The 14019-nt window shown below is 32.5% G+C and overlaps 2 protein-coding genes across 4 annotated transcripts; one reads left to right on the top strand and one right to left on the bottom strand.

Moving 5' to 3' along the window:
• Nucleotides 1-38: 38 nt before the first annotated feature.
• LOC114415624 (ribosome-binding factor PSRP1, chloroplastic-like) lies at nucleotides 39-2132 on the top strand. Its single transcript, XM_028380407.1, has 5 exons — nucleotides 39-363; nucleotides 502-648; nucleotides 762-1010; nucleotides 1449-1557; nucleotides 1675-2132. Exons 1-5 carry the CDS (start codon nucleotides 124-126, stop codon nucleotides 1803-1805), a joined length of 876 nt encoding a protein of 291 aa, XP_028236208.1. The 5' UTR covers nucleotides 39-123; the 3' UTR covers nucleotides 1806-2132.
• Nucleotides 2133-3784: 1652 nt separating this feature from the next.
• On the bottom strand, nucleotides 3785-7485 carry LOC114415623. Of its 3 annotated transcripts, none has more exons than XR_003667388.1 (4): nucleotides 6672-7485; nucleotides 4461-4509; nucleotides 4291-4369; nucleotides 3785-4186 (listed from the first exon to the last, which is right to left on the bottom strand). XR_003667388.1 is itself a non-coding variant. In XM_028380405.1 (4 exons), exons 1-3 carry the CDS (start codon nucleotides 7313-7315, stop codon nucleotides 4346-4348), a joined length of 717 nt encoding a protein of 238 aa, XP_028236206.1. In that variant the 5' UTR covers nucleotides 7316-7484; the 3' UTR covers nucleotides 3785-4186; nucleotides 4304-4345. The 3 variants fall into 3 exon arrangements, 2 of the variants coding, with proteins under 2 accessions (XP_028236206.1, XP_028236207.1); XM_028380405.1 differs by having other exon boundaries at nucleotides 4304-4369; nucleotides 6672-7484; XM_028380406.1 differs by lacking the exon at nucleotides 4291-4369 and having other exon boundaries at nucleotides 4433-4509; nucleotides 6672-7482.
• Nucleotides 7486-14019: the final 6534 nt, after the last annotated feature.

Genomic DNA, 14019 nt, shown 5'->3' with positions numbered 1-14019 from the left:
CTTGAATATTCATCGTCATCCGACAAGAAGAAAGAGACGCCCCATATCCATTGCTGTCACTCTCACACAACACTACACTATACCTTCCTTCCCCTTCTTCCATCTTCATCCACTTTCTATTCAATGGCTACTCTCTTTAACTTCAATTCCACCCTTCGCCCCTCTTGTTATCTTCCCTTATCACCCTCCTCGTCATATCCCCACTTCTCTAATACACTCTCCACAACTTTCTTGGGCCACATCGTAACCCTCAAATATGCCGCCACTTCCACAAGCAACCGTGGCCGTTCTCTCTCCACTCGCATGTCATGGGACGGTCCTCTCTCTTCCGTCAAATTGATCATTCAGGGTAAAAATCTCGAGGTATGCTTGGGTTTTGGTTTTACTTTTACCCACACATGCTACCCTCACTTTTTCTCTCTCTTAAAAGCAACAACTTCGGAACCCCAGTTTTAACCTTTCTTGAATTTGGCCTAATTAGCTATTTGTCTTGGTTTTTAGCTCACTGATGCAGTGAAGCAGCACGTGGAAGACAAAGTGGGGAAAGCGGTTCAGAAGCACAGTCACCTAGTGAGAGAGGTTGATGTGAGGCTTTCTATTCGAGGAGGAGGTGAATTTGGGCGAGGACCCAGAACTCGTAGATGTGAGGTGAGTCTATCTTCATTTTCAAGTTCCATTTTTTGTAATCTGGGGTGGGATTAATTGCAGCATTGCACAAACATACCTAGTGGGTCCAATCCTTTGATTTGGATTTGCATTAGGTGACTTTGTTCACGAAAAGGCATGGAGTGGTGCGGGCTGAGGAGGATGCTGAAAGCACCTATGGAAGTATAGATTTGGTGTCATCAATCATTCAGAGGAAGTTGAGGAAAATAAAGGAAAAGGTGTCAGATCATGGTCGCCACATGAAGGGGTTCAATAGGCTAAAGGTTAGGGAGCCCGTGGAGCAATTACCTATGGAAGAGGATGAAATATTATCCCCACGGGAGGAGGAAGAATCAATTGATGAGGTTGGTAGTTGGTACTTAACAGTTATCGGTCTTGTTTGGTTTCATTTTATCTCTTCTTCGTGTCATGCCAATTTCCTTCATTTTCTTTATTATGCTCGCTTTGATTTCTGATTTTGCACATCTTGAATTGGGTTCATACATGTATACTTGTCAACATTTGTATTCATTGTTAACCATGTGGAATAACATAGTGTGATCCATGTAGCCGGCCTTACCTAGTGGGATAAGGTTTTGTTGTATAGAAGTGTGAAAGTTCTAAATACACAGGATAGAGAATTTGATGGGTGGTAAGCTGTGAGTAATTCAAACCTTGTATTCATATTGAAAAACTCCTGTGCTATCTGTTGTTGGTAGATACATTATTGCTTATCATGAGACTGTGCTTTTCTTTCTCTTTGCTTACATTGCGCCTACCCGAATTGTGAGCTGTCTGATCAGGTTGTTCGCACAAAGTACTTTGACATGCCACCATTGACTGTGGCTGAAGCAATTGAGCAGCTTGAAAATGTTGATCATGACTTTTATGGTTTTCGAAATGAAGAAACTGGTGAGCTATTAGTGTGTATCTATCTTTTGTTTGGTTTTGTTTCTCCCACCATTTTCTCCCCCTCCCCCACTTACTATGAGTAATTTATCCTGGGAATTAAAATGCTTTTCCTCTCAGGGGAAATTAATATTGTGTACAAACGAAAAGAAGGAGGATATGGACTCATTATACCTAAAGGTGATGGTGAAGCAGAGAAATTGGAGTCTGTAGTGCTTGAACCAGCTATAGAATCCTCTCTGAAAGAATGATGGGCTCCCACAAGAAACTCTTTTTGTAAGAACACAAGAGCTTGTACATGATTAGCGGATACTAATGGCGGTTTCTTGGAGCCAGAAGTGCATAGGCAAATTCAATGGAGGCTCTGACGTTTTAAAGTATGATGTATTGTATGCTTGGATGACAAGCGACTGTAGAATGAAAGAGATGCACCATTTTGATTGCACTGCATTTGCATATAATGCCCAGAATACGCCTTTTCTCTAACAATGCTACACAATAATTTTCATCACTGGTTTTGTTCTGTTTCGTGTCTATTACTTATCCAGATTACACCATGAAAAGTTTATCATTTTTCACCTCTGCCCTTTATTTAATTGTTTGTCTAGCAAATTTTATTTTGTGTTGTGTAGAGTTGATTAGGTAAATGTTGGTCACCGAGAGAAATGCAAGTGATAGGGTCACAATCAAACAGAGTTTTCTATAAGAGGGGTTATCAAGAAGGATCTCGAACTTAATGATTTGGATAGAAGTATGGTACTTGATAGAACATTATGGCGGAAGTTGATCCATGTAGCCGACCCCACCTAGTGGGATAAGGCGTTGTTGTTGTTGTTGTTGAAGATGCTGCCCAGAATTGTCTTCAATAAAACCTAACCAAACCAACCTGATATCACTTAATTGATTTAAACTTCTAAACACTCTAAAATTGACTAAAGTCAACCGGATTATATCTCTTCGTGTTTGCACTCGAAACTCCTTTCAAAACTTTACATATAATAGTTTGGTTGTACTCATACCAAATGTGTTATGTAGTAGGTGTTTCATTACTTGTTCACATTTATGCAATCACAGGTTCAGGCCTAAGATTTAACATATTTTTGCATTTTCAAAATGTTGGATGTTGAAAAATATAGGGACCCAATGATAAAATTTAAAGCAACTGTAGAATGTCTAAATCATGCATAGATACAAGTTACTACTATAACATATCATCATTAATAGAGAAGGATCAAGGATGAGTGTGCCTAAATATATTGCTAGTTTATAATTCTTCATCTGACGAGAAAATTCAGTTCTTGTGTTGAGAGCAAATTGCCCACTTTCTAATGAGTTCTTATTCGTCATAAAATCTACTTGATGGGATAACAATTTTATAACTTTCTAACAGTAAGTAGAGACCTCTCAACAAGTTAACAATAAGTGATTTAACCCATCATATGGTCACTCTTAATTCGCCATATTCTTGCCCATCATAATGCTTATAGATTTCCCAACATTATCATCCCACCCCCTCTCTCAAGTGCGTTCTATCCATGTCAACTTATCGCTATTCTATTAGTTTCTACTTATCGTTATTCTACTAGTTTCTTGGGTGTCAGAATCTCTGCAAACAATTTCTAGGAGTATGGTAAGGATTCTTTGAAACTCCAAGTAGTTAGTTACAATCTCAACAAGTTTTTTTTTTTTTTGTCAACTTAATCTTCTCAGTTTCAAAACTTTCTAGATAGATCTCAATTGTTAAAAGACCACAAAAATTTCTAGGAGTATGGTAAGGATTCTTTGAAACTCCAAGTAGTTAGTTACAAACTTCTAAAATAAATATAAAAAAAAATCGAAAACAACAGAGAAACCTAAAGATTAATTAACCTATGTTCTAATATAGCTTCTAAGATTATAGCATAAACGTAAAGATTTTAACAAATGTAACCCCTTGAATTTTAGACCCGACATAAATAATGGTAGGCCCAATTAAAAAATTTATTGCCTCTTTTCTTTTACAAGGCCATCCTCTTATAAGTTTGTATCATGAGATAATTTCAATTCCCCTTTTTCAATGACAACATAAAGTCTAAATATATGACCACGTGCAATATATCTAAACCCCTAGCGACTGGCTCATTCTTAATGGTGTTAGCTGAACTTGTACTAATTCACTTTTAAAAAGAATTATATCAAAATATGAGTCTCTATCTAACATGAAGCAAAATATCCTAATAATTAACCAAGGAAAGAAAAGCAACTCACGGCTGCAAATATAGTAATATATTGAAGAAAAAAATATTTCAATTTAGGAAAAATAGAACCGAAATTTACAAAGGCTAATGTTTTGACACTACAATGCATGTTTAGAACTCCAAAACCAAGCTCTTTCCAAGAGGACATCGTAGTTTTTAATTGATAAATGCCAATGATAGATCAGTAGTGCCACCATCAAATTGCACAAAGGCGAAACCTGCATTAACTTGCTGCAGCTAACTTAAAATTTCAAGTTAAATGACCTGTAAAGACTTTAATTATTTTCTGACTCTTGGTTTCTTAAACTTTGTTCTTTTTCCTGTGCTCTTTTACAAAGAGGTGGCTGTTATTAAAATGACAGATGTATTTTCCTTTCTGGATTTGTTTGGAAAACCTGAAAAAAAAAGAAGAGAACCTGTAAGGTGTTATGGCATATTTCTATTTCTAGTCAACATAGAAAGAGAGTATTTGAAGAGATGTGAAAGGAAGAAGATCAACCTATCCGAACTACCTTATAGTCTAGTTACATAGATCTCCTTCCTTTCCATGTTCTTCACATACTTCTTACCAAAATGGCCTGATTAAAGCATCAAAACAAGAAAATCAGTGACCATAAGCAATTTACAGTAAGTGTACTTGCCTCTTTTTGGGTAAGGCTTTTAGATCACCTTTTGTGTCTTTACAGGCTTCTCTCCTCTCATGTTGATTACATTGTCCCTGAACATGACAGCACAAGAAATATTAAAATTCTTAGGACTGCAAAATTATATGTACTTGAAAGTTGAAATATGCCACATCCACAAAATGTGGATATAATCACCATGCAATGACCCTAAAAAAAAGAACATTTGTTTATACTGATTGACTTATTGCAACTTATTTCAAAGGTGAAAAGCATTGCATACAATCACTTGCTTCACAACCTGAAACGTAACAAGGTTCAGCATATTATATATATATATATGAACCGATAGAACAAATGCAAATGTGTTATATTTATGTTATCAACATTATTAATGTAGAAACAAAATTAAATAATACCAAGGACCAACTTGTATTAATTCCACAGTGTCTATCATCAAGGTAGTTCCCAAACAGCACAAAACAGGTGTTGACAGAAAACTAGCTTGCTCTCAATTCTAGAACAAGACAACATAGAGATATCTTGGAAATTTATCTCAAAGAGCTCAAGGGAAATTTAGAGGGAGGCAGAAATGGTAATATAAAACAAACTGACCACCAAAAACAGAATTTGTATAAATCTAATCATACAAGGGTATGCAGATTGAAGTACAACAGACTTCATTTATTGAAACACATGGAAAATTTGTGCTGAATTGCAATGTCTGTGTGTTAAAACTTACTAAAGAAAATACAAAGATAATATTATTGATTAGAATTTAATGTAATCGTTTCTTTTAATGACAAAGAAAACTTCAGGGTAAAATTATGAATGATAATTAATCGTCTCACAATGGTAAGAAGTTTGAGAAGGGCTAGTTAAATATACACAGGCTTATAGGGAAATAGTAAGACGCATGTGCAAGTAGTAATACTCTAAAATTAATTATGAACAGCTTCAAATAAAAATAAAAATAGAAAACTGAGCTTTTCAGAGCTTTTGTCCTTTATCTTAAAAAAACACAGTAATAAGCTTGTGCATAACAGAGTCTCCGATCATTAAAACTAATCATCAAATGATGTTATCCTCTCATTTTGCTTCTGGATGTCAGGTGGTGTTGTAAATCAACAACAGTAGTGTATGTAGTTGAAGGAATCGTCATCATACTTAAATTTGAGAGAGAGGACAATACAAGTAGTATTAACAGATCTACAAGCCAATCTCAATAAATAAATAAAAATATAGGAGGCAATGAGCATCACATTAACCTCCAGCATTGAAAGACAACAATTTTCCCATTTATAGTTAGACATATTTTTCTTTATATTTTCTTGCACTATTAATTAAGCAACAGGGAGAATGGAAAATGGTTTTAAATGCTAAAAAAGGTTGCCTAAAAGGACCACTCTGACTCAATAGGTAATATACCTTTCATTCAACACTGCTAGCTTCTATACACAGAAAGCTCTTAAAACAAATACCATCATGTTTGTTAGCACCGAATTATGTATAACTTTTTACCAAAGTAAACACAATTTGCCCATGTCAGCACCACAAGAATATTAATGTCACAAGAAATTTGAACCTGAGTTAACTAATCATACTAACATGGTAATATTAGACTTCAATAACTTAACCAAAGATTATACAACACATGTAAACATAGGGTAGGAATTATATAAGATGTAGTTTGAACAATTTCAATTATATAAGCAAACCTTGTCAAGTATTAAGAACAAAAGCCAGCAGAACAGGAAATTTAATGATTAAAGAATCCAAGAATAGAAGTAGGAAAGCAAACACTTTTCTACATTGCACTAGAAGTTGCAATTTTATTCTTCATCAAATCATTGTCAAATCCAAGCAAAAACTTCCGTGCGTGAGATGACAAAACAGTTAAAAGAACACCGACATTGCCACTCCAAACCCCCCACCAATACAAATCTTGAACAGGAAATATAGCAATCCACCGAAACCAACATAAAATATAAAGGCACTACCATTTTCCAAGCATGCGATAACGATGCGAACAACACAAAACACCACATAACAGCAACACAGAATACAGAAACACAAAAATTTAAAGCACGTAACGACGGTATTAGCTGTGATAAGAGTAACTAACACAATTTAAAAATTAAACACAGACGCCATCGAATAATTGAAAAGTTTTGATTTCAAAGTTGAAACTGAAACAAACGCATTGGAATGATTGAAGCAAAATAGACGCAGAAACAAAAACTACGTATGGTCTTACTTGGAGTTCTCAATTGCATTGACATCAACTTCACGAGGTGCGAAAGTGGAGTTACTTTTCCTCTTGGCGAGAAACCTGTTCTTAGGTTTCCGCTCTCTGACTTTCCAAACGTTGTTCTTCCTGAACACGAACTTGTCCACCTTCCACCCGGGGCAACTCGTGTCAATTACCGTCACCTCGCTCTTTGTGAACCCCTTCAACTCGTTCCCCTCCTCCTCGTCCTCGTCGCGATCCGCGGCGGGTTCATCTTCCACTTCCGGCACCAACGCGTCGCTACTGGGAGCGGCGGGGGCGGGGACTGGGGCGGAGGATTTAGAGGAGGTGGTGGTGGTGGCGGCGGCGGAGGAAGCGAGGAAGATTTTAGGGTTGGTCTGTTTCCTGGGGCATTTCTTGTTTGTTTTGGAGAGGGTGGCGCCCATGCAGAAGAGCTCAGCGAGGATGGTGCTCATGGGCATGGGCTCGTCGCGGGCCACGGAGGGAGGGTTAAGGGGCGGGTCATTGGGGCGGGCCTGCGGGGATTGCGGAGGGGCCGAGAGGAGGAAGGAATCGAGGTCAGGTTCGTCGCCGGTGGGGATGCCCTTGTTGGAGCGGAGGCGGTCGAGCCAGTTTAGACCGGATTTTCCGGTCTGGGGCGAGCAGAGCATGGGAAGGTTCTGGAGAGAATGGACGGCAGTGCAGGGAGAGTAGTGTGTGTTAAAGAGAGAAACAAAGGGGAAAGAGAGAAAGGAAGTGCGCAATGCGCGTCGTTACTCGTCGGTGACTGCCACGTGGACGACAAAGTGACACTGAGTTTTAAAATTCAAACCTCTGCAGTGTGCATATACAATTATCAATAGGCAATGTTGATTGCACTTACCCGTGCTATACAATCAAAACAAACAAAAATAATGCCTAATAAAACGCCCCTGAAAAACCGCTGATAGCTGATCAGGCTCTTTACTTTCGGTTTCTTTTTTTTCTTCCTTCTCTACTTGTTCACTACAAGTAAGTGTGTTGCTTTATAATATATCATAATAACAAAATCAGAAATTTTTAAGTCTTTATAGGTGATGCATGTATGTTGTTGTTAATGTCAATTAGTTAGGTTTATATATATTTTGTAAATATACTTATCCGTGAATTGTATAATTGAAGGACAAAAATATCAATAAATTATTAAATTTATGGACATATTTGTTAATTACTTTAATCTTTTTATTCATATTAGCATTGATTTCATAACATTTTCATATATACATGTTGTGTAAGGGAATCTTTTAATATTAATGGACAAAAGTTAACTCCACAAATTTGTCTTATTTTTTATATTTTTTGGGATTAAATATTATTTTTTTTATCTTTTAAGAACGAAATTGTCAATGATACACATTTTTAGGGATGAAAATAACTATTTATCTTAAATAAAATTGATAAAACAACTGGGGTATTTATTGTAAGTGTTGTTGTGATGATTGATTTGTTAAATAAAATGGAGTAATTAGTAAAATTATGGTAAACATTTGTTGGAAATTATGGAAGAATAATTTTGGTAATTATTACTCTAGTCCTTATGATAGGGCATTTTGTACATCAGACCAATCAAAATAATTAATTCAATTGATTTTATTGATTTTTTAAAAATGCTATCAACATATCAATTATATCATTATTAATAACCATTAATATGTTATGGGCTATGTGAAAATATCAAAATCCAAGAATATATAGTTTTGGAAACACATTTTCGAAACAAGCATGAGTTATATTCCGAAAAAACATTTCCAGAAAGGAAAAGTTACAAGGAGTATACTCCTTTAAGGAAAAGGGAAAAAGGGTATAATAGATAATTAAAGCGAAAAAAAGGAGATACGGAAGTGTACTTAACACAAATGAGATGTGTAAATAGCAAATTCCCTTATGATAAGCACCCTGGATTAAAGAATGTAGTAGTATTTTAAAAAATTAGCAGTATCGTTGATTAATCAATAAAAGGTTGTTAATCATGTTGCAAGTGCATTGAAAATAAGCATATTAGTAATACTTCAGCCGTTTCATTTTATATGGCAAGGAAAAATAATTTGTTTTGAATTAGTTATAGTTTTACAAAACAATGAAACATTAATTTGTTTTAAAGAATTATTCTTAGTGGGAGTAGTTGTCATTGAACAATAAAAGAAAAAAAAACTAATTAATTAAAGAGATATTATTATCCGTATTCTTACAATGTTGCATCGTCACTTGATGGGGGAAGCATCATTGCTTCACAAGATATGGGTTCTTCCATAACAATCGTTAAAGGTGCTTAGAGAGTTGCTTCATTGGAAAAAATGAATGCTTAGAAGTGTTTGTATTGAAAAGAGAAAAAATAAGTGATGTATATAAGCGTGTTCCATTAAAAACAGCCAAAGGAGAGTTATTGTATTAAAGTTGCACTAAAAGTTAATGCATTTACAGGAAACTGGAAACACGATTCTAGATAGAATTTCATCTAAGAGTAATCTATATAAGAGGGGGAAGATGATTCTATATAGAATTCAATGTAAGGCTAATCAACATAAAAGGAAACGTGCAAGCAACGAGCAATGTATCCAGAGAATGCGACATTAAAGAGGAGCCTACAAATCATTTATAATTTTTTGAATGTACGAAATTTGCAAGGGTTGGGTCTTAGTGCTTGATCTATTTTGGAATCTTAACAGCACTAATACGAAATAATGGCAGAGAACATTAATTATGCCCCATTCGAAGGCCTTGTGAGTTGTGATAAGAAAACAGCAATGCTTTGATATGGCACTCAATTACGTGGTCCATATGATCAGCCAGGAACACTGTTACTTTCAGATACCTTGATGTGGACATTACTGAAACTGAACGTACCTTTTTAAAAAAACACGTTTAAACAGTAATAGATCTAATTATTTCTTTTTATTATTATGCAATGTTTTCTATGTTTTCTTCTCGTGTTATTCATACAGTTTATCCAGTGCACCAGATCTATTTTTTATGATATTCAGTAGTAGTGTCAATAATTATCAACAAGTAATTACATGTGTCTATAATGACTTATATTTGTTTTAGTGATACAGTAATGACTAGTATGGCTCATTAACAATAGTGCACGTTTGGTCTTTCATTTTATCCGCCTCTTAAACTACAAAAAGAAACAATGAGTTGTGTGCACTGTACTTGCTCGATATATTTAAGAAAGTAAAGCTTTTGATATTAAATAAAAGTTTTACTTCCTTAAAATATATAGAGCGTGTAATTGAATTAACAGCATGCGATTAATATTCAATATTAATTATTGTTACAATTAACAACTATATTTTGAGATTGTGTGGATTTTGGTTTGTACAACAGTTTTTCTTTTTAACCTCATCTGGGCTGTGCGGCTAGAATTGAATTCCACCCTTTTCTCTAAAAACTGAGAAGAATGTAAAAAATGCAATGAAAGATCCACCTTCTCTTCTCTGTCCTGTCTCAGTCAATTTTGCAAACCAATTTGTTTGTATCCCTGCTATGGTGGACATAGTTTTCGTCCTCTGCTACTTTTAATTAATTTGTAAAAAATTTCTTCTTATCTTTTTGCTAGGAAGAAAGCCAGTTGCTCCAAGAGTGGTATACAATACATCCAACACTAAGATTATATTTGATAAAATTATTTTAAAAGTTAATTAAAAATTAAAAAAATTAACTCGTAATTATAAACTAAAAAATTAACTTATCGTTTGATACAACCAACTGCTGCAATAGCTGAGAAATTTAATATGATAGAAAAATAATAAAATTATGATTTTTTTAAAAATAATAAGATAAATGAATAAATATATCAAAAATACAAATAAAATAAAATATAAAAAATTAAAAGTTAACGTTTTTAAAAAAATTACTTCAAATAACGTTTAAAAAAATACTAAAAATTATTTAAAAGAATTTGTTTATCAAATAGACAAATGAATTTTTCGCTAATGAAAAAAATTAAAATCTAATTAAAATGCGTTGCGAACGAAAAGATAAGTGTTTTTTCGAATTAATTTAGGGATGATGATTAGTTGGCCCAATGACCTGGTCACTAATAGTTAACACACATAAAAGACAGAGGAAAGAATCATTCATAATTTCACACGCACACACAAAAAAAAAAAAATACAGTCAATTTATTTAGCTATAGAAACCCCAATTTTAGGAGTAAAACTGTGCTGACTATTAAGTTACAAAAGAACTACCATATATAACTTATCTAAATGCAACTATCATCAGGATGAAATCCATGTTCTTAGGGATAATGAGGATAATAAGCAATAACGTCCTCAACTACTAATGCAATTTGTTAGCTTCTCTCCAACACCAGATTGAGGTCTTATAAAGTCTAACACAAACATACTATATATAAATATTTAAAGATTTATTAATAGATTGTTACGATAGCAAGATATTACAGAATATACACCACTAGCTAGCTATTGTATGAGACTGTTTTTTATGCTTTAAAATGATAATAATACAGTAACCAATATATTTGGCGATAATGGAAACACAAACACTGTTGCTAATATTCTCTATGTTTGCACTTTGCACTAGTGTCAGCTTCCACATTTATTTGTTGCTGCAGATAATGCGGATAGCATATAGTAGTAGTATATGATCACTTGATCAATCTCTATTCACTACAATGTGGAGCATAGTGAGTGGTGGATACATTTTTCTCCCTTTTCATTATGAAACCCCGAGTCTTTATTAGTGTCGTGTTGGTCTAAACGCGCGTTCCCATTCAGGGGAAAAAAAAAGTATTACTTCAAAACCGTGTTTGATGACTTTTCACTGGGAAGGCCAAGCTATACCCAGTTTATTATTGCATTATTTATTATTTATGTAGCACGAGTTAATTTCGTTGACTAACGTATATAGTCAAATAATTAAGAACGATGCTAACATATTATTCGATTTATTATTGTATAACCTTGGTATTAGGTTTGAATTATATATACATATAGGTGTTATTAAGTAATTTGATTAATTACTTGTTTATTTAAACTAATTTACATAAAATTTGCTTAATATAAAAATATATATAAAAAATGTTTTGTTATAAAATCTCACATTCAAACCCCAAGCATCAACTCATAAAAAACAAACCAAGCATCAATGCATTAATGTCATTCTTAAGGATCAATTCACCTGGGTCAACATTTCACTTTGGTCTCGTTCAAAATTTAAATTAATGAAACATTTAGTTATACGATATCTTGCACATATAGTTTTACTATGCCTCCTATTTAGAAAACATAAATTAGACTTGACTCTCCAATTTCATTCAGCTACACCTACGGACCATTGCTTACCACTTCAATTCTAAGTATAACAGATATCTGTATTGACCAGGGAACTAATTGAACGTTGTAGTAACGTGAATTCTCCTAAATAGTTTTACTGATTCATAACGTTCTATATTTTCCTTTCTGTTTTATTTACCTTTCCTAGGCTTTCTTTAATTCTATTTAGTTGTTTTTATATAATTGCTTTGATAATTATTGAGGTAGTGGTTAAAGAATTAAAAAAAAAATGTTTTTTAAATTACGATATAAATATATTAGTAAAATTATTATATTTTTTAATTGCTTTTTATTTTATTGATTATCGAACTTAGAGTAATAGTTAATAAAACAATCTGTGAAACCCTGTCATTATTCATTTATGAATGAGATGAAATTTTTTACAAACAGTTAAGATATTTAAATCAATTTGAGTCTTCTCAACGTTGTTGTCTTATTGATATAGCCATGTTAAAAAGAGAAAGGTATAATACATGTTTGAATTAAAATTTACATATTTAAGTTTTGGTTTGATTTAAGTTTGTAAAAACAACTCAAATTTTTCTTTTTACAGAATTGAGTTTCAAGGAAAAAATTAATGCGCTAACATACTTGAGGGATAACTAAACATTTTAAGAAATTGAATTTACTCTAAGTGTCCAAAAAATAGTTTTTGAACAGCTAACTTAATACTATGACTATAGTTTTTAGCAAATTAATGAGTTTCTAGTGCATTATAAGAATATTTTTATATTTATATAAACTTATAAATAAAAATTAATTCAATATATTAATAGATATTTTCACTATAAGTAATTAAAGAAATTATAATTTTAAAATTAAGGAAAAATTATAAAAACCAATTATTTAAATAAACACACTTTTTTTATTCATATGATGTGTTAAAAAATAAAAATTGAAAATTAAATTCAAAATACGATAAGTTAAAAGTAAGATAATGTTAAAATTTCATATATATATATATAATTGCATGAAGCATCTTTCAAAAAAGTGATTATGTTTAGGTCGAGTAAGATTATTATATCCTCAACACTAACTACAGCTAAAAAAAATTATATTTTGATGAGGATAAAATTTCATTATTATATAATTATTCAATGTAAAGTCTTAATAACATAAAACATTTAAATGGTATTCATAACCTTAATATAATAAAATTTATAAATATCCCTAATTGATTTTATAAATAACTCTAATTAGAAGTTATAATTAGATACAATATTCTAAATAAATTTCAATAAAATATAGATTCCCAAATAAATATTAATTTTCTAATATATGAAATCATAATCTTTGAAATTAAATAAAAATATTTAATGCAATAATGTTTTCTTTAAAATATAAAATATATACAAATTTGCTAAAAATAGTATTTTTTTAAGAATTTAATGCTATTGGAAGAATAAAAACTTTGATACTTTTAATCAATGAATTATTGATACAACTTTTAAAATAGTAATTATAAAAATTAATAAATTTATCATGATGGTAATTTATAATTAGATGATAATATAAATAAAAATTACATTGTTCATACATATCTTATTTTTTCTCTATTATAAATATATTAAAATTTAAATTTTGAAAAAAAAATCAATATTACCACAATTCTTGAATATGTTTTTTTATTCATTACGCCTACATTTTAAAAATAAATAAATGAACTGCACCCTTCACACATTTTCACTCCTGACTTCTTCATTTGTGGCCCTTTACCAATTTTTTTTTTACACAAACCAGCTCCAGTTGCGGCACCGACCAGTTGTGTTTGGTATGTGTTTTCTTTTTAATTCCTTCTTTCTTCTCAGCAATAAGACATTTCATTAAAGCACAAGAAGTGCAGAAAATTCATGAACTAAAGGAATAAATACACTGAAAGAAGCTATTACAACTCAACAGGCAATGACAACTGCAGCCATCAAAACCATCAAACACAATTGCATGAGAGCCAGACCGAATCTTCTCCTATACTAACATCTAGAGAGAGTATAGTGTACTCCTTTATACTATAGTTGGGAGAAACATTTACTACCACC

Source organism: Glycine soja, chromosome 6, assembly GCF_004193775.1.
Source record: "Glycine soja cultivar W05 chromosome 6, ASM419377v2, whole genome shotgun sequence".
NCBI classification, from domain to species: Eukaryota; Viridiplantae; Streptophyta; class Magnoliopsida; order Fabales; family Fabaceae; genus Glycine; species Glycine soja.
The sequence above is the reverse complement of the archived record's forward strand: the minus strand, read 5'-3'. Positions and strand labels throughout refer to the sequence as shown.